Genomic DNA, 27850 nt, shown 5'->3' with positions numbered 1-27850 from the left:
ATGAAACGAAGAAAAACTAGGGAAGATACAATAAAACAAAGAAAAAATATAATAAAGCAGAGATCATTAACATAACTAAAGACTGTACCAAACTTTTTCAGGTATTTTGTTGCAAAAAATAGTAAGAAATTGCAGAGATTTGAATACATGTTGTACTAAAAAAGCAGAAGAAAATAGCTGTTTGGTGCCTGGGTGCAGCGGCTCACTCTGGTAATCCCAGCACTTTGGGAGGCCAAGGAGGTAGGATTGCTTGAGCCCAGGAGTTCAAGACCCGCCTGAGCAACACAGAGGGACCCTGTCTCTACAAAAAATAAAATTAAAAATACAGCCAGTTGTGGTGGCATGCACCTGTAGTCCTAGGTACTTGGGAGGCGGAGGCAAGAGTATTGCTTGAGCCCAGGATTTTGAAGTTGCAGTGGGCTATGATGATGCAACTGCACTCTAGCCCAGGCGACAGAGTGAGAGACACTGTCTCAAAACAAATAAACAAAAAAAAATAGCTGGTGAATTTAAGAGGAAAAATGGACCATGCCAAATGAGGTTGTTAGCAGGATAATTATTATAGCTGGATCAAGAAAAATTTCTTAATCAGAAAAAATTATAATTTTTTTTCTTTTAGAAAATGGCAAGTAAATTTCTGAGAATGGATATCAGTTCATGCTGGAAAGAGATTTTTTTTTCAAATGATATAAAAATAGGTGGACAAAGATTATATTAACCATAGGACATGATGTTCTTTGTTTTTTATTTCATTTTTATTTTGTTTGTTTGTTTTTACCCTTCTAGTAATGAATAGGCTTCGTTAATTCTCCTATGTCAATCCTATTACGTGCTCAGAGCTATTTCTGCAAGGGTCATCAATATCCAGGGATCTTAAATCTGAGCTTAAACCTGCCTGAGTTCAGCGGAGTTCAGCAGACAGGGGTTCTCATTCACTGAACATAATCACGGACACCAGGCGCAGAGACCCAAACTGTGAGTCCACAAGTCTTCCTGACAATATAATCTTTAAAATTTTACCTGAGGGGAAAGAATAATAATTTCACTGTTTATACATTATTTTGTTCTTTTAAAGTAACTCAAAGAACATAAAGTGTTGATTTCTCTACTATAAGGACAAATACTGTGTATCTTGGTCTCTTAAAATGATTTTGCACTAGTCATCCTCACTAATAAAAATTCAGAGTAAACATGCATTTTGAGTCTGATATTCTAGACAGTTAAAATAAGACCATGAATAAAGAATTAATTTTGAAATTCTAAATTTCCTTTGAGCGAAGGGATAACTGAAGGGAAGAAATGCTAATACCTTGTACTTTGTGTCTGAGGATTTGGCTCCCAAGCTGTGAAAGGGAGAACAGTACCTGCCCCTTATCCAAGGGAGACGTGTTCCAAGACCCAAGTGCATGCCTGAAACAGCAGATATACTTTATTTTTGCCTATACATACACACCTATGATAAAGTTTAACTTATAAATTAGTCACAATGAGAGATTAACAACAACTAATAATAAAATAGAACAATTATAACAATATGCCAGCCTCACTAATATTGAGCTTTGGGATCATTATTAAGTAAATAAGGGTTACTTGAACACAAGCACTGCAATGCCACAATAGTAGATCTAAGTGACTGACAGGTGGGTAGTGTGGATATGTTGGACAAAGGGATCATTCATGCATGTCCCAGGCAGGACAGAGCAAAATGGTGAGATTTCATCATACTACTCAGAACAGTGCACAATTCAAAACTTATAAATTGCTTATTTCTGAAATTTTCCATTTAATATTTTTGGAGCAAGGTTGACTGAGGGTAACTGAAACCACGAAAAGCAAAACCTATGTTAAGAGGGGACGACTGTATTACATTCAGCACTAAGACATTCTTAGATCTCTGAATCAGACACTTAACCAGCTGTATGTTTGGGAGTTTTTCATTAATAAATTTTTAGTTGTTTTTTTGTTGGTGGTTTTTAGTCTTTAAAGTGGGGATAATAATTACTGTTTCCAAAGGTTACTTTAAAAATTTAATGAGACAAAAGGAATGTTTTTGAAAGAAAAGGATACTGACAGTTTGTTGATATTTGTTAAATTAGGTGAAATTTTTTTTTCAATTGGTTTTAACTTTCTTGTATTTTGTTCCTATGGAGGTGATTTTTATTACTACTAATCTTTACAGTTTGCATCATGAAAATGAGTGCAGTAAGAGTTTTCAATTGTTTTGAAATGGAGTATTTTTATTAACTGCAAAAATAGCTTTTAACTATAGCATCTATTTTAAATATATATATATATAGAGAGAGGCCATTATACATGGTACTTAGAATCACTTAACATTAAAGCTAGAAAAAACTTTAGAGATCATCTAATTCATCATGGCAATTTTTGTCTAAATATTGTTTGTAAACTAGATTTAATATTATATAAGTTATTGTCAAAATATATATGAAACTTTCAGGATAATGTACTGGGATAGTGTATTTACAAGACAAAGAGATACTCAAAAAAACATAGCTGCTCTGAATTTCCTTCAAGATTTGGGTACTTCTATTTTCTCCAGAACAAGTAAGAGAGTATCTGTATGTTGTAACAGAAAACCTGGTTAGGTTGTCTTTTCACTAGGAGCAAGAATTCAGTTATAATTTGAAAGCTCATATTTTCTCAGAATAAATATTTTTACTGATGATACAAGTGAACAAATAGGAAATTGCTATTTTCTATGCATTCCTGACATACAAATTGTTTAAATGGCTCCCTATATCTCCCGCCTGCCCAGTCCCATTTGTGGAAAAGGCAAAACTATTTGAGAACGGCAGAAAGTGTTCTGCTGTATCTTATATCACAGTTTCTATCACAGTTTTTCTATCAGAGTTGTTATGAACTTAGATACTTGGGGGAAAGTGTAATGCAAAGTAAGGAATGTTTTCAGTAACATCGAGATGTGTGTTCTATATGAAAAAGAAAGCAAACTAACATCTGCTGAGTGCCAACCACTTTCTTATTTGTTACAGCCATTTGCAGGACCATATGTCCTGGATTCCACTCATGCTTCTGGGGGTTTATTTTTATAGAAAACTTTTATCATGAAACCACAAAATGTAAACGTTGATCTACCCAAAACCAACAACTAGAATAACTAAAGGTAGCAACAGAAATCCTGAGTGTTATAATACTACCATCTCTGCAAAGTCCTACACCATTAGAGAGCCGAAATTCAGAAAAGATATATTAATATAAAAGCATTATGACATAAATGCAAAAAGGAAAATCAAACAGGAAATCACTCAGTATTTGCAAAATCATGGGTAGAAAAGCCAATTTACTGAAAAATGAGCATGTTACATTCAAATTAAATCATCACTCCCATTTCCACACTTAGGAATACATTTCAGAAAATCTTTTTTACTATTGTTTTTAAGGCAATTTCATGCACATTTGCCTGTATTTCATTACTCCAAATTAGTCTATTCTTTATTTTGTATGTTCTTAAATGCCTTGTGGCAAACAGACATTACTAGGAGTAAATCAAAGTCTAGCAGTAAAGTACCTTAGTCAATAATGAGATAGGAGAATATAAAATAGTTTTGAGATAAAGTGCACAATATGTGTGTGTCACACACACACATGCATACACATTCTTTGGGAAGGGAAGATACTTAGGCATAAGCAGTGCATACATGTATTATTTCCAAAATAAAATTTAGATTAGTTTGAATCTGTTCATTATTAATTTTAAATATTTGGTTTTAGTATTTTTCGTTTTTAATTATTTACTAATTATCAAGCCTTTGCTCAATACCTATTAAGTGCCTAATACAAAATACTACACAATTTATATAATTTCACTCATTTAATCCTCATACGACCTTTTGAAGTAGACACAATTATTACTCTAATTTTACAGATGAGAAAAATAAAGCACATCCCAGTGGGTGGGAAGGGGGCAGTAAACCCACAACTAACGAAAACAGAGCACACTGTATGGGGGAGGGACGCACCTGTAGCCCTGGCTTGGGTGGGGCAAACACATTACATGTAATCAAAATATTTGTACCCCCATCATATCCTGAATAGATAATAAAAAATAAAAATTAAAAAAAATAAAAAGGCAAAACAAAAAAAAAAGAAAACTAAAGCACAGAGGGTGTTAGTGATTTCCCCCAGGTCACACAGCCAATGACTGGCAGAGCTAGATTTGAACACAAGTGTTTAAGTGTGAATCATTATGCTATCCTGCCACTTGGAAGCATTGTAATACATAGTTTCTGTCACCAGCTTAGTTCCTCCTTTGAAGAGAAGGCAAATATAAATCAATCAATTAGAGAATAATTCGAGAGATTAACTGATATACTATGAGGCATAAAATTCCCCCTTTATTAATATTGAACCTAAGGGCATATCTCCCTTAGGTAGCCATCACTCAATCTCAAAGTCAATAAATAAAATAGGGCCAGGGAATAGAAAAAGAGAAAATTATGGCTTGGGTGAAATAATTAGATCCACCTTATGATTTGAGAGACAGTGGAGGTCTCCAAAAGCCCAGTAATATTTCCATGATCTGACACACCGCTGTCAGACCTACCTATATGAAATTTCCACCACTGATAACTTATTTTAATAAGAAAGAAGAAGCAGAACTGCTTTCTAGAGGAGTCCTTTATGACATTGGGGAAGATATTCATGGCAGGGGTTAAAACATCTCACATTAATATATTAGTATTGGTGAGCACATTAGCCTGGCTTAGTTGATCAGATTAGCTCACAGTCACCTTGGAAAACATAGGAAAGCAGAGACCTAAGGAGACGTATGGTTAGAGGTAGAAAAAGTCAGGACATGAAGCCCTGCAAGGGTAAACAGAATACAGTGTAACATCCTTATGGAACACAGATTAAGACACAGAATTTAGGTTTCTAACAACAGCTAAAGTTAACCAGAATGTCTATCAGTCTTGCCCACCTAGTAGTTTTGTGTGGTTTCAGCCATCTCACAGTGTAGTCTGTGCCAGGTAGTGCCTTAAAGGTAGATAACGTACTAAATTCCACTTTAGCTGAGGTATATTCACACCCAGTAGGTGCAGGGCACACCATCTGGGGGATGGACATGCTTGAAGCTCTGACTCGGGTGGGGAAAAGGCAATATATGTAACCTAAACATTCGTATCCACATAATATGCTGAAATTAAAAAATAAATAAATACATCAAAACAGAAGAAAAAAATAAATTAAAAAAGAAGCATTTCACTTCAGTACCTGATACCCAGTCATTTCTTTATATCCTACGTTTAATCATATTCACTTATAATAATGCCTTTGTTAGTACAGCACCTTTTCTGAAACAGCTTCTCACTCCATTGGTTTCCAAAAGGGAATATATGCATCCATGTATACAAAAGAAGGAAGATTGTTTATTTTAGATTTAACAACAGCAACAAAAACAAAATCTATCTTACTATGAAAATTTTACAGTGGAGCTACTTCAATACTCTATGTTTTCTGCATTTTGTATGTCCATGGAACGATGTCAGGTGTGTCAAAGGTAAAGAGGTAATTTAATGGTTAGTTGTTTAACCTCTTTACTCTGCAGTTAGGGAAACTAGTATCAGAATAAGGCATTGAAAACCTCTAGTTACAATCTGCAAAGAGAAAAACTGAATGAATACATATTTACCTGAGCCTCAGCCCTTCTAAATAAAATAGATTACTTCTATTGAGCATTTACCTCTTATTTCTCAAGGGAAAATAATAGTTATTAAAATTCTTAAAGATATTCTTCCTCTGTGTGGAAAATATTGCTACACAATATATTTTTAGATGTCCTAGTAGCTACTTGATCTGACCTAGACTAAGGTGAGCACATATACTCTATCCTAAGTCTGTGTATCACTCTTCTGATTTACTTTTAGAGTAATACCTTTGATTCTATTGCAGTTAGCATAAAACATCAATATTTCCCTTAGGACATCAAAACAACCCAGGAAAGTGGCCAAGGAAATAACTGGCATTTGTATTACCTAACACGAAGGGGAATCCTGGCCTATATTTTTGTGGGACCTTCTGTGATATCCCAGGAACGTGGGTCCAGAAGCAGGGAAAGAATTAGTGAAGAGTCAAAAAAAGGAAGAGTTAATTTTAGGGGTTCTCATTTCCCTGACTGCAATTCTAATGGGTAGGTTCCCTAAAAAAATCCAGAGGCTCCAAAGCTTTAGAAATTAAGGAAAAGGCAGATTATGGAGGCATAGAAATAATGAACCCAGCATCTACATAGTTTAATTTACTCTTTACAAAAGTCAGAACCAGGAGCTATGGACTGAATTTTATCTTCCCCAAAATTCATACACTGAAACTCTAACCCCAAATGTGACTATATTTGGAGGTAGGACCTTTATAGAAGTACTTAAGTTTAAATAAGGTCAAAGGGTATGGCCCTGATTCTCTAGGATTAATGTTCTTACGAGAAGAGACACCAGAGAGCTCACTTACTGTCTGCCATATGAAGACACAGTGAGAAGGCAGCCGTCTGCAAGCCACGAAGAGAGCCCTCACCAGAAACTGATCTTGCCAGATCTTGATCCGAGACTTTTAGACTCTGGAACAAAGAACAAAAAAAAAATTTTAAGCCACTTCAGTCTTGGGCTGCTCTTATAGCAGTCCAAGAAGACAAAAGCACCTTGTAACTGTTTATTTGTGACTTTTGACAAATAGAAAAGTGGCAGAAAGTTTGAGAGCCTAAAGTATTAGTTTTCAAAGAGAAGCCACACTCTCAGAAGATTTTTATATAAAACTTGGGCTAAATAATAAGAGGCTTAACAATCAGACTTAATTTTAGAAATTTATCTTAAAGATTTACAAAGCCATAGAATTGTTATTTCAATTACATTTTAAAAATCAAATACCATTCTTTGGAGTATAGGATTAATTTTTTAATGGTTGATGTGAGTTTATGAGTGAAATATCTCACTTCCCTGTACATATCACACAAAGCTCACAGTGTGACATTTCCACAATTTTGCCACACATGCAAGAGTAGTTCTATATGGAGCATTTCCTAATTTTTAATATATATGTATAATTGATGCATATTGCCTATTAAACATGTTTTTTTTTTTATTTTTAGAGATAGGGTCTTACTCTGCCACCCAGGCTGGAGTGCAGAGGTGCGATCATAGCTCAGAACAGCATTGAACTCCTAGGCTCAAGTGAAACGATCCTCCTGCCCAGCCTCCTGCGTAGCTAGGACTACAGGTGTGCGCAATCACACCTGGCTACTTTTTAAATTTTATTTTTCGTAGGGACAGGGTCTTGCTGTGTTTTGTAGGCTGGTCTCAAATGCCTGTTCTCAACTGATCCTCCCATCTTGGCCTCCCATTGATTTTATACATGACCTAGAGACATAAGACTGATAATAATTTCTCAATTCATGTGATTGCCAAGAATCAACAGCAGGCCTGCTGTCTTTTGTATTGGCCTTCCAGAGTCAATACCAGTCATTTAGGATTAATTCAATTAACTTGAAATAAACAGACTCCGCTATTACATTCAGTATAAACTAATGAGATTTAATCCAAAGCAGAGATCTAGCATTCAAATAAGTACTATCTCAAAGAATTTAGGAACATGGTGACTAACTGATTTGTTATTTTTCATATCCTTATCTTGGTTTTAATGCATATATAAAAAATTAGGTTGGCTTCTTTGGTTAATGCACGCCATTTTATAGAAGCAGCATTGATGTAGCAGAAAGAGTAAAGATTTTGGAGATTTGAGAGTCAGAGATTTGAAACCTGGCTCTATCTCACCCATACTACCTCTGTGAGTTTTGTCAAGTCACTGAATCTCTCAGAGCCTGACAATCCACATCTCAAAAACAAGGATAACAGTTTTGTGAGAATTAAAAATAGCATGTAGAGAGTACCCGGCACATAGCAGGTTCTTTAAAATGTGTTGCTGTCATTTATGGAGTATTTACAATGTGTGAAACAATCATAAGAAAACAAGTAAAAAATTGACTCTGTCTTCAAAGAACTTACAACCATGGAGAAAAACATGTAAAGGTAAATGTTACAAATTGTGGTAGACGCTAGGAGAAAAGTGAGTCTAGGGTACGGTGATGAGATGATCCCATTATTTAAAAATCCACCAACAAACTACAACAAATAAATTTGAAAACAAAACCCTTCTTAAGTAACACTGAGAATCCACAAGTCAGTTCTAAATTAGATATTCTGATTAGATTTTATCAACAGGTTTGAAATGTTTAATAATTATCATTACTGTGTCATGTGAACAAGGATACCAATAATAATGAAATGTATAAGGGTAGATTTGGGCTTTTTAAGAGTCTTTTAAAACTAACATTTAAGAGTTTTACTCTCTTCCTTTCTATTCTAGATCACCACAATCATATGTGAAACAGAAGCAACAAGCAGAACGATTTATACTGGTCTCGTTTTATTTCTTGGTAATTACTAACCCATAGTTGGGAGGTGTTAGAGTTTTGAGGGAAAATTTGAGAAATGTTATCCCATATAAGCTATTATTTTAAATTATTATTAAAAACCTAAATTAAGAGGAAAATAAAACCCTAACTTGGTAAAATTATATTTTAAACTGTATTTCTTGCCAATATTAACTTTTTATTTTTACTTTTGAAGAACTTGGTAATGCCCTTTTAAATGAACAATATTCTCTCAAAGGTCATCCAATACAATTTTTACTTAACAGATTTTATTCATTGAAATAGTATTATAACTGTTTAAAATCAAAAAAGAACATCACAAATTTTTATAATTATATAATTTGGAAAATACAGTAATTCTTTTGCACCACAGTAAATCTTGGTGAAGGTATCAATTTTTTCTGTCTTCTTGCCCTTTATCACCAATTTCTAATCACACAAAGATGTGCTCACTATCACCCAAAGCCTTATAATAATCCTATTGTTATTTTAAATTTTTTAACCTAAAGTAGACATGGGATTTTTTATCAACTAACAACACTATTACAAACCAAATGTTGTTCATATTTTTAAATGACTGACACATACTATATACATACATAGAAGATACATTTTTATTTTATCTAACAGATGCAGGGAGCAGTTACTTACTATATGTCAGGATCTAAGCACCCTACAAATACTAATTCAATCACTTTTATGATGCTAATGTAAATTTTGAAGAAGATAAATTGAGATAATCAGAAAACCCCAGAGTGAGTTGGTGACAGAGGAAACTAATTGGAATATAGATCATATCTATCAATAGTTAATAATACTCCACTTGTATCTTCCTCTAAAAGGCTTTAAGTAGTGCAAGCAAACATGCTCATAAGCCAGTATTTTTCTTTCAATCTGTTCACTGCTTCCCTGGCAGTAAATGGTAGCAAATTTTGCCAATCTTTGTACTCTAACTCAAATGGTGTTATTAGATAGAATGGACTGTGTTTTTTACTTAAACAGGCAACCCAGCTGATTTAAGTTTTAGTATTAATGAGCACCATTAAGGAAGAGTTTTGTTATTCATGTAATTCAGAGCCTGGAGAAATGCCTGGCCCATAGTTTATTCTCAACATACACTAATTCAGTCTATGAATCAGATTTGTCTTAAGTAACTGGATTATCTTTTCTATAAAGGGATTCCTTGAAATTGGTAAAAGGCTTTCTGAAAAATGAAATCCCTTTTCCCCCATTAGGTTGTCAACTAGGTAAGCAATAAGCAAGTCAAAAAGGAAGGTATGCTCTGTCTCTTCAACATTTGAAATAAAATTATTTTTAGATTTTCTTAAACCTTGTGTATATTTATTGAGAATAGTAGCTACCCCAAATTAACAATTCTGCTCTTGCAAAATAAAAGAGACTTATTTGAGTGTCTACTTTTCTGGGAACTAAACAGGTTTAAGTAAAAAGGGTTTAAGTAAAAAATGTTTAAGTAAAAAAGGTTCAAGTAAAAGGGTTAAGTAAAAAAAGACAAACTGTGAGTTATGTAAAATCCTTACATCTATACATCTTTAATAACATGTATTAAATTAATGTCCTTTTTCAATGCAGACAGAAACATCCTAAATACTTTATCACTTAGTGATAATCCTTAGCCTACTATGGAATCTGGCAGTAGGGTACCATAAATAACCATATACAAATATATTTATATTAATATATGTATCTATATCTTGGAATCTATCTGTCACTGTTAGCTCTTTGTTCATTCTACAGATTATATCAAATCCAATCCCTAAAATGGAAGAAGCCAAAAGCCAAAGTTTGGAGGAAGACTTTGAAGGACAGGCCACACATACAGGCAAGTAACAGTATAAGGAAAAATAATTATTAAATTAAAATCAAATCTGGAAATAGGTAATGTTCCTATTGACACGATTTAAGTAGTGAATTTATTATAGGCAATACCTTCATATGGTTTGATAGAATAATCTAAAAAATATGTGAGTGGGTAAATTTGAAATCAAATAACTCCTAAAACAGTTTTATTTAGATGTCAAAGAGCAGGCAGTCAGAAATCTGTAGTCTAAACAATGCGTTTGTTTCTGATGCAGGAGATGATATCTATTCTCCTGGCAACATTTATACAAATTTCAATTGTGCAAATAGTCCTTTTGAAAATAAAAATGGAAACAGTTTATTTTTAATTTTATTCCAGGACCCAAAGGAGTAATAAGTGATTGGAGAAAGTTTAAGTTAGAGAGTGAAGATAGTGATTCAATCCCACCTAGCAAGAAGGAGATTCTCAGGCAAATGTCTTCTCCTCAGAGTAGAGATGACAAAGATTCAAAAGAAAGAATCAGCAGAAAGGTAAGATAAAAATATCAATAACAAATAATTTACAATGTGTTTTCTAATATAAATGACTCTAAAGGATCACTTTACAAAATATATTGATTGCAGTATTGTTAGTACTGGCAAAAAAAAAAAAAAAGGAAATGTAAAGAATGCCTATCCAGGTTTTCCATACTAAGAAATACATGCAGCTATTAAAAGAATGAGTTACAAATACATGAGTTGACCTAGAGGTAGCTTCACAATATGAAAAAGCAGAATACAGAGAATTTTAAATTGTATGATCCAATTCTCTAGAACAATTAAAAAAGATAAAAAAGATATCTTTTTATATGTTTTTATGGTTATGAGCCTGTGAGTTTGTACATACAAAAGTACAGAAAGACACTCACCAAGTTGACAATATTGGTAATTTGAAAGGATGAGATTGGTTGGAATAAGACAAGGAAGAAGAAAGTAAAAAAAATAAGTCACAACTTAAAAAAAAAATCCATAAATTTGTAAAAAGCAGCATTTTTGAGTTATATAATATGTATGTCTATGTGCATAAAAGAGATATATTAAAAAATCATCTCTAAAAGCGTAATGGAGATAATCACAGAGTATCAGGGTGGTGAAATTCCAGTATTAATTACTTTCCTCCCTGAGCTTTTAGGTCATTTTTGAATCATCATAATTAGTATGTATAATTTATATAATAAGAAGAATGATAATATAAGAAATCATACAGTAATTTTTATTGTGAGGAAAAATCACTGTAGTGGATTATTTATGTACAAGCCAGAGTATATGAGTTGTTGTATACCAATTTTCAACAATGATCAGAAATATGCCTTGGTCCCAGGCTTCTGACCATTGTAAAAATCTGCAATTCTAAAATTCCGGGGAGGGGGAGGTTGGTTCCCTCACTGAGTCACTACATAATGTAAGACAACCAAATTTTCCCATCTGAGGAATTGTAACAAAACTCCCCCACTTGTTTTGAAGACATGTGAAGAGAAAATAAATGTAAAAGTGGTATTAAACATGTAAAATACCACACAAATGTGGCACATTCTAATCATTAAAAGTTTTGAACTATGGTTAAGCTTTAGAAATGTATCTGAATGCCTAAATATCTAGATGCCTGAATATGCAAACAGAACAAGTTCTCATATGAATGCTCAAGTGCATCTTTAAATCAATATTTGTGTGGTTTGGGCTGTTAAATTAACAAAACTATGGTAGCAATCTAAGAATTATACAAAACATTAAACAATTCTTAGAGTCAAGACAAACTAAATGGGATAATAAGCTTAAGACGGAAAAAATATATAAGAAAATTATATATGAGGATATTAAAATGAGAATATTAGGAAAACAAATATAAGAAACAGAAACAAGAGAAAAAAGTAATAAAAGTATCAGATATTTGTACTTAACCTGAATCACAGTATCTTCTTTTGTAAAATGACACTAATAACACCTACTCGCAGAGATTGTGATGATTAACTAACATTATATATGTAAAGTGACTAAGACATGGTAGATTTTCCATGAAGGTTAGTTTCTTGCCTTCTCAATTCTCCTCTACTTTAAAAATTGACAGTAGCTGCTGTTTGACAGGCTACATGATGACAAGGCAGCAGTAGGTGACCCCACTTAGGACCATGGAACTTCCATGGCTCTGGGCTGCCCCACATCTATTAATCACACCACGTCCCAATGCTCCCTTGTATCTTTTTTTGTTGGTTGGTTTTGTTTGGGGGAATGAGTGCTTCACATTCTATTGAATACATTAACAATGGAGTAGCTGTCATGAAAGGCTGTGCAGGTAATTTTATAAAAAATGGCTGTGTTGGAAAACGAAACTTAGGTCTTTTCTCACTTTGGCCTAAACCAGAGGATAATAATAACCTGGAGGGCTTGCAAAAATATGGATTACTCAGCCTCACCTTTATAGGTTCTGATTCAGTAGATCTGGGGTAGTTCCCAAATATTTGCATTTTCAAGAAGTTCCCAAGTGATGCTGATGTTGCTGGTTCGGCAATTAACCTCTTGGCTCATGTGATGAACTCTAAATAGTAGTAAATGCTGTCTTGCTTGAATTCCATCTTATATATTCTAAAAAAAAAAAATCATTAAGTTTTAAGATATAATCCTTTTAACAGCTTTTGTGAAGGGGACACTAATGCCCAGAGGCATTTGTGGCAGACACATTTAAATGTGTGTGTGTGTGTGTGTGTGTGTGTGTGTGTGTGTATTTTTTTTTTTTTCCTTTTTGGTGAAACCCCAGGGCAGACCTTGTTGGATTTTTTTTTTTCCACTCAAAGTAGTGGGTAGTTTAGTGACATGTTTCTGACTGAGACTGTGTGCATATCACGGCTCCACTCTATTCAGCAAAAGTTATACATGTGTTTAATCATGACATAATTATTGAACTGCTATTATGTGCCAGACACTATAGCAGATGTTGAAGACAGAGTGATGAATGAGACAAATAAAATTCCTGCCCCTGTGAAACATACCAGTTAGAAAAACTAATATTAGACAAATAAATATATAACACAAGGTCAGATAGTATTTATTGCTATGAAGAAAATAAACCCGTCTAGAGAAATGAGATGAGGGCTCTTTTAGATAAAGTTAGCAAGGAAGGTGACGTTTGAACAAAAGCTTCAATGAGGTGAAAGAGAAGGCCACATCAGAAGTACAGGCGAGATGGTCCAGTCAGAGAAAACAGCAAAAGCAAACTCTTTGAGCTGGGAATGGGCTTGAGTGTGTCTAAGGAATATAAATTTCTGACTGAATGATTTCTATCATTTCTTTCATCTGTTCTCAGATGAGCATTCAAGAATATGAACTTATCCAGCAAGGCAAAGAGGATGAAAATTGCCTTCGTAAATACCGTAGACAGTGTATGCAGGATATGCACCAGAAGCTGAGTTTTGGGCCCCGGTATGGCTTTGTGTATGAGCTGGAAACGGGGGAGCAATTCCTGGAAACGATTGAAAAGGAGCAGAAGATCACCACCATCGTTGTTCACATTTATGAAGATGGCATTAAGGGTTGTGATGCTCTAAACAGCAGTTTAACGTGCCTCGCGGCAGAATACCCTATAGTCAAATTTTGTAAAATAAAAGCTTCTAATACAGGCGCTGGGGACCGCTTTTCCTCAGATGTACTCCCCACACTGCTCATCTACAAGGGTGGGGAACTCATAAGCAATTTTATTAGTGTCACTGAACAGTTTGCTGAAGAATTCTTTGCTGGAGACGTGGAGTCTTTCCTAAATGAATATGGGTTACTACCTGAAAAAGAGGTCCAGGCCCTAGAGCAGACCAACATGGACGACGAAGATATGGAATAAAGAGTCACTATATCAATAGCTCACATTTATCCTTTATCATTGAACATTGACTTTGGTAGTATCCATATTCCTTTAGAGGACACCAAGTATGGCCATGACTGTTCTAATTTAAAAAAAAATGACTGACACTAAAATTGTGTTATCAGCATTTCTTAGTGCTAGCTATTCAAATTAATATAATGCTTTACTAAAAAAAAATTGTAGTCTTCAGCAATGTTGTTAGCAAAGAGGATGTAGATAACATTGTGACATTTTTCAAAAATCCCTTTCAAGTTATGTGTTGGCTTTTTTACTCCTTCCCCCTTGTTATTATTATTTGGGCTTTTCAAATTACATTATTAATTATAATTTTACTTATGTAATAGGAATAAAATCTCATGAGGAAAGAAATTTTCTGTTTGAAGTCTGTTCTTTCTCAAGTATTATATTATCAAAGGCCCTAAAAACATGATAAAGTCCAAAATACATTCAGTAAAACATCTTATATTCCAACCAAATCTATGCATAAGAAACTTAGGAACATTGTGCCTCATTAAAGTTATATATATATTTTTTAAAAAGTATCTGTTTTAAAAGCAGAATGGAAGCAAGGTCTTTTTATTCTCTGGGTGAAAGAATAATATTTAGTAGTAACAAAAATTAAAATTATCATTTATTGATTGTCTATTAAAGACCAGTATTTTATATGTATCATCTCTAATTCATAACTACAAATCTGCATGTAGATAAGCCTACTCCCATTTTATAAGTAATGAAACTGAGACTCAGAGGGGTGAAGTGGAAGTTTTACTTTTATGTCCATTGAAAACATTTGGAAGTCTCTCCTCCCACACAAACACATGGAAGGACAAAATAAAATATCGTTTTAAAAATGTTTTTAAGGACAGGGTAGTGCCGTGCGCTTGCACTCCCAGCTACTTGGGAGGTTGAGGCAGCAGACTAGCTTGAGCCCAGGAGTTCGAGGCTCCAGTGAGCTCTGATTGTACCCCTGTACCCCAGCCTGGGTGACAGAGCAAGTTCCTGTCGCTAAAAAATTAAATAAATAAAAATAAAAATGTCTTAAAATGCGCGAATGAGCTGACAAGCAAGATAAAGGAAATTTCTAGGTGTCTGAATCAGAGTAGAACAATAATGGTGAGTGGGAACTGAAGTGACAAAGTCTACAATTGAAGATACGGTGCTTGACAAATACCCAGAAACGGACTCCCTGCATAAAGCAGGTTTGCACATTTTCCTCTGGCAGCCCAACGTTGAAATCAGACATTTGCCACAAGTTCTAATCTTCAGTCTCCTAAATGACTACTCTACAGCTTTTCTCCTTTTCCTTAAATCGTTTACACCCCTTCCCCCTACTCCAAACATCTCACCTTGCTCATACTTCTTTGAGAACATAGAAGTTATCAGATGAGACCTGCTTCATCTTTTCATCCCCAGATCTAACATGTGCAGCTGCAGTAAAGCACTGTTCCTACTGGTGCCACAATGGCAGAAGTGCCCATTCTACCCAAGGCCAATTGATCTAACTTCTGTGGATCTTATTCTTTTCACCCATTCAATAATTTTTCTCCTGCAATTATTCCCTGTCCCCAGCTCAATCATCTTTCTTTCTCTATGTTGTATTATTCATATTGGCTTATAAGTGAGTTTTAAAATTGTCCACTATTTGAAATACACCCACTTATAATTGAAAATTTCCAGCTATCACTCACTTCTCTGCTTTCCTCTACAATCACATCTCTCAAAAGAGGTATCCAAAGTCACCATCTTTATTCCTCATTTCTAATTTTTTTTTAATCCCACTGCAATCAAGCCTTTATCCCAAGCACTCTAATTACAGTTGTACTCATCTTGTCAAACTTAATAGCCAATTCTAATTCTCATTCCTTATTTTATTCTATCTCCTATAAGCATGTACCAGAGTTGACTATCTGCTCCTCTTTTGGAGTGATTTCTTTTGGCTTTGTTGAGGACACACTGCTTGTTTGCCTTCTATTCTACTGACTACTCTTTCTAAGTCTCCTTTGCTGACTTCTTCTCCAAAAACCCTAGGTAACCTCTTCCTGTCCATAGTCTTAAATACCATTCATATTAAGGCCACTCTCAAATTCGCATCTCCAGCCTTACCTATCTCCTAGACTTCAAAATCCTATATTTCAACTGGAGGCAAGGAGGCAAGGAGGCAAGGAGGAAGGGAGAAAAAGAATGGGAAAGAGAAAGAAGATCTGCAATTGTACTAGACATTAGTGATAAAAAGATGAGTAAGATAAAACTTCTATGACCAGTTCCTAACACATGGTCTGAGTGTTTTTGTTAATGAATCTAAAATTCCACCCTCCATTCCTCTTTATAAATTGGGAAAACTATTTTAAATACCCCATGGACTATTTCTAGGTCGATGAGCAATACTCATATTAGATGGAGAAAAAGTGCTACCAAGGAGACATGCAGGGTAACTATGCATAAAAATTAGAAGCTTTTAAAAAATAGTTCAACATGTTTTCTCCTATCAAGTAATTGCTAACAGATGTATTAACCCCTTATAGAGTTCTCTGATAAGGAATTACTGAACCTAAAGAAGTATAGCAAAACACAGGGTCCTTGCATGATATAATTATAATTCAGAAACTCCTTAGTAGGACAACTCTTTAGATTGACATTAATTCTGTGGTCTGAAAGTAAATACTTAAAAGGATGGTGTCAAGGCAGTGAGCAAAAAGAGTCAAATATGCATCTCAAAAGATAATAATATTTTAAGAATAAAATATATGTCCTTTTCAATCACTAGTCATTGTTAACTTCAGTGTGGTGCAGTTTTGTAGGCCAAGGGCAGTAAAGCAAGGCTACACAGTGAAAGACTCTCATCTATAGAAAAGACGAATACAAATGAGTGCTTTGAAAAATTCCTGTTTAAAGAATGCTTTACTCTTGAAAGAAATAACCCATCGTGCCTTGATTTAAAATAGAGTACTAGCAAGCTTAAGCAGGACTAAGCCCAGGAATGTATTTAACCCATAATTGCCGAAACAAAAGTAACTAGGTGGCACCTGTGTAGAGAGTAAATGATAATAGCAACCATTTTCAAAATAAGCACTTGGTGACTAACGGATGCCAGGGTAGAGCTTTGATCAGAACACTCATCGGGAAGAGTCCAACAAAAGGCAGGATTTGACTAGAATATTTGAAACCTGCTGCTGCAGAAATCCTGGATTACAAACTCCCCTCATGTAAACACTTAATCTGCTATTTTATTTGGCAGGAGGAGAGAAAGAGATTTTTGTCTCAGCAAAAGAATGAAGTTTTAAATGTAAGGGTTTAAAATGTCATAACATGTCTCATAACAAACCACCCAAATAATAACTGGAACAGACTTGAAGGAAAGGCAAGAGTGTTAGTTGTAAAATAATGGTAAAATAATAGGAAAATTTGTAGTAAATAACAAAATTAACCTGCAAAGTGAGAAACTCATTCATTCACTTGTTCAAAAAGACTTATTAATAAGCTGCAATGTGCCAGGCTAATTATAAGCTGCAATGTGCTCAGGGATCTAAAGGTAAAGAAAACATTTAAACAAGAAGCAGATGATAAATGATTTTTATCTATATGTCTATATTTTAGTGGTGGTTAATATCTTGAGCACCACTGCTAGACTTCCCAGGTTTGAATCTACTCACTAATTTTGCGAACTTCGGCAAATCAGTTAACCTCTCTGTACCGGTTTCCTCATCTGTAAAATAAGGATAATAACAGTATATCCTCATTGGGTTGTTGTGAGGAAAAAATGAGTAAATCATGTAAACTATGTAGAACAGTGCCTGACACTGAGATCATTCAAATGTTATTACTGTTGTTATTAATAAACATATATGAAGTAAAATGATCCATACAGTACATAGATATAAGGTCTTAAAGACATGCTTAAGTAAAGTTCATCTATTAAGAACTTGGGATGCAATTCATCTATACCAAACACACCACTCACATTCCTTTATATAACGAACTTAATCAAAATTTCATATATTTAAATTGAAATGGAAGAGTCCTAAAAAAGTGCCATTTCAGATTGACTATAGATACCACAATAAACATAAGTTAAATTAAGTCTGAAAACAGAATAAACATTAACACACAAATAAGAAAGTAATCTACAAAATTTTGAGTTTTATACTGAATTTATTATAGAATACAATTATGATCTTATTCAAATATAATTATGATCTGTTCAAATATATCTAGTAAATTATCTCATGATGAAATTTTATTTTTTTGTTCTCTTTTTCAAACATTCTATAAATTTCTGAATGTCTAATACATATAAGGAATTATGTTAGATAAGGGAAGGGGTGATAAAAATGTATAAGATATAATCATTTCTTCTCAAGGGGTTTATCATCTAGGAGGAGAGCACACATTTCTGAAATTAAAAGATATGTGGACTTATTTTTATTTTGCCTATTTATTAATGTTGAGATCGTATGTTCTGGAACCCAGCTGATACTGGATTTCAGTGAAGAAACTGTCATTCGCTCATGCCCACCTAACACACACCATCGTAACTATTCGGTTCTTCCTCTGATTTTCACTACCAACTCCCTTTTGGAAATCCTCAATTTCAATATGCCATTCTCTGATGACAGCCGTCTACCCTTCCAACTCAATTCTTTACTCACAAAACACATATTCTTCAAGACCTTCAATTTTTGAGTCTTGCCTTTTGGCACTCTTTCTCCACTTTGATGGTCTCTATCCTTTCCGTGCAGCCGAGACACTTAACCGATGACATCAGTCACCCTCTTGAGAGCACCCTCCATATTTTTATCCCTTTATTTTTCCTAAACACTTATCTTTTAGATCCTCAAACTGCTAAATTATTTCAACCATCTGATCTCTCTTTTCCTAACCACTAGCAGGGAAGTCCTACTTAAGGAGTTGCCTTGCTGAATATTTCATATATATATATTTTTCATATATGATATATGAATATTTCATATACATATGTATTATATATATGTATATACACACACGCACACACCAATTTATTCTCTTCAACTGGGGTCCATAGCTTGTTCAACAAACAGTTCCTTCTTCCATTTCCCACAGCAGCGATTCCAAACCTTTATTATTCTCCTCAGTCCCCCTCTCCGAAATCTTTCCCCCCCTCAACAAATGACCTTGCCTTCAACATCACAGAAGAAATTGAGCCTACCAGGCACGAACTTTCAAGTTCTATACTCTACATCTATTAACCCTGTTCTTCAAAATGTATTTCTGCGTGAGGCTAATACTGCCATCTGTGCTTTTAATCAGATTATATCACACTCAAGTTTCACAACTTTTTCGCTCATCCTGTACAATTTTATCCTCTTCCTCCTAAAAACAAGTCTAGATCCATAGCTCACTACACTCTCAAACTCTTTGGCTTAAGTGATCCTCCTGCCTCAGCCTCCCAACTAGCTAGGAGTATAGGCACATGCCACTCACTAAGCACGGTTAATTTTTTTTTTAGAGACAGGGTCTTGCTATGTTGCCCAGGCTGGTCTCAAATTCCTGGACTCAAGCAATCTTCCTGCCTTGGCCTCCTAAAGTGCTGGGATTACAGGTGTGAGCCACCACACCTGGCTTCCTATTTTTTTTTTTAGTGCCTCTTATCGTCCAAACTCAAATGGAGACCAGAGGGCAAGAGAACTCTGTTGCTGAAGTCTGTTAGCTCAACCTTCCCTGGGCACAAAGCAGGACAGAGGAAGATAGAAAGTGAATCTTAAGAGGCAAATGGAGGATATTTAACACAACCATCTAACCACCAAATCCCTTAGACTCAACAGTCCTCATCTTACTTAATTTGGGGCTCCATTGAATGCCGATGACTACTCCCAAATTTAAATTCTTTTCTCACTTGGTTTTCATGATACCACACTCCAGTTTCTTCTCTACTCCTATAATCATTAATTCTCATTCTTATCTTTTGACCTTGCTTTCTTGGCATGCTCCTTGTATACTGGTGGGTTTTTTTTTTTTTTCTTTTTAGTTCCTCCCCACGTTTGGATGCTCTTACTCACTCTGATGGCTTCAGGTACTATTTAATAGTTATACCAAGACTTCTAAAAATCACCACTACTGACATTTTGGGCCAGATAATTCTTTGTCGTGGGGGGTTGTTTTGTCCATTGTAGGCTGTTTAGCAGCATCCCTGGCGTCTACCCACTAGAAGCCATTAGCACCCCTCTCCTGGTATCTTCAGATATTGCCAAGTATCCTCTGGATTGAAAAATCATCCCCAGTTGAGAACCACTTACTTCTACATACGAAATATATATCTTCTGTCTCCTGAGTTCCATGCTGATGGAAATTTAATTACCATCATCTGTCTTCTGGACCACTGCAGTCATTTCCTAACTGGGCTCCACAACTCCCAGCCTTCACGCTCACAGCAGACTGATCCATAAAAGATTGTGAATGGGAAAGGGAATCCTAAGTCTGTCAGGACAGGCAGCTGAAAGTATTCTTGGAACATCAGTGAGACAAATGAAAAGAAGTGGAATTGTAAGAATTTTTGATTTACACTCTCAATCATTTGGAGATATAGATGCTCTTCTTGATGACCTGTGACTTGTGGGAGTGAAGTAACTATAGATACTGTACCTCCCATTACTGGGAAAAGATATTCTTTTCAGAAGAATGTAAATTCAATAGAAATATTTCTCTAGTAAAGTTTCAAAGGTTTGATCTCTAACTGAAAGTTTGAAATATGAAAAAATATAAAGATTATAATGGTATTGACATAAACCTAGATAAAAAATATGCAGGTTTTATGACAAAACAGTTATCACGTTTTACAGCAATTGAACTTGAAAACACTTGATGTAATATATCAAATTATATAAATTCACACACAATAATCATTTTACTTTTATTTTTAAGATAGGGGCTGTTTCAATAATCATTATGCCTTTAATAAGAAAAATTTTTAAAGTTATTTACAAATACATTTGTCACAGGGAGTTGTTTATATGTCCTGTTATGAAAATAAAGCATTTCATGAACACATTAAGTAGTGTATTCCTGAAACATACATAAGGGCCAAACATTATATATGTTCATGATTGCTAACAAATTCATGTAAAGGTAATATCATCCATATGGGCATAGTAGTTTTGGAGGCCCCCAATAACAGCTACAATAACATTTTTATGATATGTTATAATACATAATAATTTCATATACATTATATCTTTGAAGAATTATGAGAACACAATTGTCCTATGAGATAGGCAGAGCCATGTTTTTAATATGCCCTGTTCAAAGATGACAAAACTGAAGTGTCTGCAGTTCAAGTTTATACAGCTTTTAAGATACAAAGTTTGAACTTAACTTTGGGCCTCCTAACTGTGGTTCCGATGCTTTTCACATGACATCATACTCCTTACCTAGCAGTCACCAACACAATGCATTAACAGTGAAATTCAGGATTCTATAAGATTAGAAGACCTATCTTAATATATTTCAAGTCCATATGTCAATTCTGCATAAAATTTTTTTTTTTTTTTTTTTTTTTTGAGACAGGGTCTCACTCTGTTGCCCAGGCTAGAGTGAGTGCCGTGGCATCAGCCTAGCTCACAACAACCTCAAACTCCTGGGCTTAAGTGATCCTACTGCCTCAGCCTCCCGAGTAGCTGGGACTACAGGCATGTGCCACCATGCCCGGCTAATTTTTTTTTCTGTATATATTTTTTTAGTTGTCCAGGTAATTTTTATTTCTATTTTTAGTAGAGACGGGTTCTCGCTCAGGCTGGTCTCGAACTCCTGACGTTGAGCGATCCACCCGCCTCGGCCTCCTAGAGGGCTAGGATTACAGGCGTGAGCCACTGTGCCTGGCCAAAAATTTTTTAAAAGTTACCTAGGATCCAGAGGAAGCTTCAGTTAAGTCCCACAACTCCAAAGAGTAATACAATGGGCATGGCTCTAGCAAAGAGAACAAAGTGAATATATGGTAATCATAGTTTTCAATTACGAATTTTCATTATTTGGAAAATAGCATTTAAGGAAAACATCAAATTTTATCTTTACTTGAGGCTCTCGGCTACTACAACTGTCAAAGTATGTTTATCTTTCAGGGATTTTTTTTTTTGTCACAGTATATAAGAAAATGCTCCTAAAAATTAGTTCTTCATAAAACCATGTGTTTCACCCTAGGCTATTTTATTTCTCAGACTGTCCATTCCTCACTTCTGATCCTGAACACATACTAGATTGTTTTACCATGTTATCTCAAAAACAGTAATTCATTTTTAAAGGTTTACATTTATTCATTGTTGACAACACACAATTATCTCCACTACAGGGTTCCTGTTGTAACAAATTAGATGCATTTTCAACAGACAATAATAATCACACACGAAATTGAACTTGCTGGGTAATTTGAATTACAGAGACTTACACAATAATTGTGAAAGTCCCACAGAAGTTTAGAAGAATAAGGACATGGTTCTACATTATATTTACTTTGTATTAAAAATAAGTATAGATGCTATTTTTTTTATTTCAGCATATTATGGAGGTACAAATGTTTAGGTTACATATATTGCCCTTGCCTCCACCACCCCCTAAGTCAGAGCTTCAAGTGTGTCCATCCATCCCCCAGATGGTACACATCACACTCATTATGTAGGTATACATCCATCCCCTCCCCCCCCCTTTAGCCCAACACCCAATAAATGTTATTCCTATATGTGTCCTTAGGTGTTGATCAGTGAAACCAATTTGATGGTGAGTACATGTGGTACTTATTTTTCCATTTTTGGGATACTTCACTTAGTAGAATGGGTTCCAGCTCTATCCAGGAAACACAAGAGGTGTTATATCACCATTGTTTCTTATAGCTGAGTAGTACTCCATGGTTTACATATACCACATTTTATTAATCCACTCATGTATTGATGGGCACTTGGGTTGTTTCCATAACAGATGCCATTTTTGCTAATAATTTTTCCTGCAATTTATTTTTTCCCTTCTTAAAGCATTTGAATGGAGATTTTTAATTTTATTTTTTGTTGCTTTTATTTTGGTGCAGGAATGGGGAGAACTTTTAAACCTCCATTTAGCTTTTCTTGAAGGAGCAGCAGTAAATTGCTATCATTTGAAACCAGAGTTATTTTATTATTCTTCTCAGTTCCAGAGTAAAAATTTAAAGTAGCAATAATTCCAGACATAATAATAGTAACAAAAAACATAGTTTAAAGTTAATAGTTAAAAGGCATATATTGTCTAATTAGACTTTTTAAAAACCTAGGTACTTGCTATTTAAAAGAGATACATTGAAAGCATAAGGATAGAGAAAAGCAGGATATGAAATGGTGGAAAAGCTATATTAGGCAAATATAATTTTTTAAAAAGCAAGTATCACTTAATATCAGATGAATAAGTTTAAAGAGGAAAAGCATTACTAGATAGAATATATAGAATATAATTCTATGTGTAGAAATATATGTTATATATATATATCTGTAATATGATATTACTTACATCGTTACAGAATGATAAAATGGTATATTTCACCAGGAAGAGTTAACAATTAAAACTTGTATACACTTAATAAAATGTTATAAAATATACATGGTAAAATTGATGGAACACAGGGAAAAAGTGACAATCCAACAACAGAGATTTCAGTACAGTTCTTTCAATCTTTGATAATAAAGTAATAAAAAAATTAGGATCAATGCAGATATTAACCACATAATTTACAAGCTGGATATAAGAGACATATATAAAACAGTGCAACCAATAATTAGTGAAGTAGCCTTTTTTTCCCCTCCAACACACAGGAACATTTTCAAAAGCTAATAATAAACTAGGATGCTACAGGACATCACACCTTAGGATCACAATGCAATTAAGTAGAAATTAATAACAAATATATATTTGTTATTAATAAAAATATACAAATACCTAAAAAACTTGTGTGTCAAGGAGTGAATTATACTATAAATCTAAAATTCTTAAAACTGAAAAATAATAAAAAATACTTTATACCAAAACTTCTGGGATAAAGCAAAAAAGGCATATCAGGGAAGTTTTTATTATTAAAAACATAAATTACAAAAGAAAGACTTAAAATAAATAACCTGAGTATACAACCTAATAACTTAAGAAAATAAAGTAAACCAAGAAAGTAGAAAAATGAGGAAATAAATATGAGCAGAAATTAATGAAATATAAATTCTACAGACAGAATCCACAAAGCCAAAGGTTGGTCATTTAATAAGACTAACAAAATAGAGAAATATCTGCCAGATTTATGGCAGGGAATGTGGTGGGGGTGGTAAAAGCACAAATAAACAACATTAGGAATTTTTAGAAAACATTTACAGATGGGGGTGAAATTAAAAAGATACAAAACATTATGAGCAACTTAATGCCAACAAATTTGAAAACAGAAAAAAATGACAAATTTTTAGAAAAATACATCATATCAGAACTTATTTAAGAAAAATAGAAAGTCTGAATAATCCTCTAACCAGGAAATAAACCAGAACAGTAGTTACAAAATATTATCCTGAAACAAACACAAAGTCTAGATCTATTTACAAGTTAAATCCATAAAATTGACAAGAAACAGATTATGGAGGCAAAAATTCTAAATAAAATATTAGCAACTCAAATCCAACAGTGTTTGTAAAAGATAAAACATGAACAAGTTGGATCTATCCTTGAAATGTAAGGCTGAATGTACAAAGCTCATAGCTATAGGTTATGATCCTACTCTAGCTTTGATGTATTTGGTTGCTGGCATTATTACCTAGGCCCCCCTCCCACCTCCAAGCCACACAGGAGCAGCTACCAAAACTTGTTGCAAATGCAATAACTACTCACTCAAGCTAAGTAAGCCAAGTCTTCTGACTATTAGACCCAGAATCCAACCTCCTCAAAAACACTGAAACTAAATCTGCCGTTATTCTTAACACCACATTCAACAGAGTCAATCATCTAAAATCTAAGCTCCCCCACCTCTTCCCACTCCCAGCTTGCCCTTTGCCACAACACTCTACTGCACAATCATCCCCGTGATAGTCTGTGCTTTCTTGCTTTCTAATATTAGCACACTTCCCCTTATTTTCAACCTCTTCTACAAGCATTCCTTCCACATTTTTGCCATCACTGAAACCTAGCTCTACAGAAGGAACATTTTCTCTTTATAGCCTTCAAGTGGTGATTGTGTATTATTTCATAATTCAGACATCATTATTGACACTCCCCTTTGTTCCAGATCATTATTCTCACTGGCTTCTATAAAAATATTATGTATCTTTTATGCTTATGCTATCTGTGAATAGCACTTTTTTCCCATCCTTGTGACTCTGTCCAGTATTGACCTTCTAATTCTCCCTCACTTATCAAAAATTGGACACTTAACTCACACAGTTTTCCTTTATGCTTCAACTGCTCTCATTATGCTGGGTATCATTATTCCAGCAGACAATCCATCCATAATCTGGACTCTGTTCCTTGACCCCCTCATCTCTTGACCTTCAATAACCCTCTACTACACCTCAGCCACTCACTTCCTTTGCTATCACATATGTGTTCTTTCTTCTCAAATCAATATTCCAAGCATTCTTATTTACTTGTGGACTACTACCAAAATTTTGGATTTTGATTCTTTGATTTCTTCTAGACCTCCACTGCATTGATCCCTAAAGGCCATTAGCCACCTGTGCTATAGAGTCTATCTTCTCCCATCTTCTCAGGAAGCTTACATTCATCTTTGCTTAGTTCTGTGCAATCCTCCTATCTAGTTTCTACATACTCAATCATTCCCTTTCATTAGTATCTTTCCTTTAATATGCACACATCCTACTAACCATTATGTTTAGCAAGTCACTTTCCTGAACCTCAGTTTCTGAATTGTTTAAAAGAGCATGATAAAAATGAAAATAACTTGTAAATTGTAAGATATTAGTTAATCAGAGTTAGTGTAAGGTTAGAATTTGTTGCAACCTAGAGATCAAAGGAATTAACTGATTTTCTAAGGTTTTATGGTTTTTTATTTTGCAGATCAAGGGATATAACTCAATTCTCCATAATCATTAGCTATTTATAATTAAAAAGTAGAAAATATTCTCAATAGTGCTAACTTGAAAGCATAGAAAAAACCTACAAAAATTATGTTGGGTATTTTTGTTTAGACATAGATATTGCAGTCTAGCATCTTAGCTTCTTGAGATTCAGAATTTTAATCACAGAGTTAGGAGTCTGGCACGCCTACAACTAAATTGGATTTGCCTAAAATAGAATCTAAGACCTGATTAGACTACCTCATCCCTATCATTAAGTTCCCCTCCACAGTTCTGTAAACAAAAGATCTCCTTAACAAATTGAGCAAATCGAGTAAAGGATTTTTTTCTAAAATATCAAGTCTTTTTAATTGAGAATTTTTGTACAGGGCTCTTTTGGGATCAGAATTTCAAAAGTTCCACAGTACAATATAAAATCTCGCTTCATTTAACGGTGCTAAGTATGCAAAATATTTATAAAATATTTTTACAAAGATGAAAAAAGAAGAAATAATCTATTTCTGATTATTGAAACAAAGATAATAGGTATTTACCCAGATATCTACTCTTCTTATGTGTCTGTGGGACAATACCTGTGGGACAATACCAATGTGTAAAGTTTCAATTGTATTCATCAAATTTGGACCTATTCAACAAATCTTTGCCCTGCTTATCACACAAGAATGTTTTTAAAATCCAATGAGATAATGAATGTGAAAACAAAATGGCAAAGGCAGAGACAAACTACAGTTACTTCTAACTCCACTTTTATCCTTTGTCCTTAATAATAAATCAAAATCTATTAAAATATTAATTTACCTTTTAATAGGTTATAAATTTCATGAGAACTGATTGACTACCTTTGGTGAATATTCATTAATATACTTGATAGTCCCAACATAATTATTTATTAGGTTAAAGTCAGAAATCAAAAACTGTTTACTAGATATTTACTGTGCATTGGTTAATTTATATTTAGATGAATCCTTTAGGTGAGAATCAAGAAACAAAATCAACTTGGAATAGAGCTTGACTACTCCCAACTATGTGGGTAATATAGTTATGAATGTATTGACTGTTGAGCACTGTAGAAGTAGGTAAAAGGGAAAGACATTTTATTTGTCCACAGAAATGTCACAGAAGAAAGGAGGAAGACAGAAGCACTATACTAAAAAGGCAGACTGTGATAAAGTTAACGTGGGGTTTTTTTTAGAATGGTAATAATAACCATTTCCTTAGGTAACTCCTTTGTCTGTTCTTTCTCCTGTATAGGCATACCTCATTTTATTCTACTTTTTCATTATTATTATTTATGTTATGGTGATCTGTGACAATGATCTTTGAGATTACTATTCTAATTGTATTAGGGCACCATGAACCACGCCCATATAAGACAGCAAACTTAATAAACTTGTATGTGTTCTGACTACTCCACTGACCAGTCATTCCCCCATCTCTCTTCCTCTCCTCTGGCCTCCCTGATACATCACAAAGTTGAAATTAGGCCAATTAATAACCCTACAATGGCTTCTCAGTTTTCAAGTGAAAGGAAGACACCCATGTCTCTCCCTTTAAATCAAAAGTTAGAAATGATTAAGCTTAGTGAGGAAGACATGATAAAAGCCAAGACAGGCTGAAAGCTAGGCCTCTTTCTCCAAACAGCCA

At 34.3% G+C, this 27850-nt stretch overlaps 1 protein-coding gene across 1 annotated transcript; it reads left to right on the top strand.

Annotated features, from left to right (window-relative positions):
• The first annotated feature begins 913 nt into the window (after positions 1–913).
• On the top strand, positions 914–14524 carry PDC (phosducin). The gene is made up of 4 exons (XM_045536041.1): positions 914–975; positions 10211–10295; positions 10653–10804; positions 13611–14524. Exons 2-4 carry the CDS (start codon positions 10235–10237, stop codon positions 14136–14138), a joined length of 741 nt encoding a protein of 246 aa, XP_045391997.1. The 5' UTR covers positions 914–975; positions 10211–10234; the 3' UTR covers positions 14139–14524.
• Positions 14525–27850: the final 13326 nt, after the last annotated feature.

Source organism: Lemur catta, chromosome 23 (assembly GCF_020740605.2).
Source record: "Lemur catta isolate mLemCat1 chromosome 23, mLemCat1.pri, whole genome shotgun sequence".
In the NCBI taxonomy this organism is placed as follows: Eukaryota; Metazoa; Chordata; class Mammalia; order Primates; family Lemuridae; genus Lemur; species Lemur catta.
This window is presented reverse-complemented; position numbering and strand designations above follow the sequence as displayed.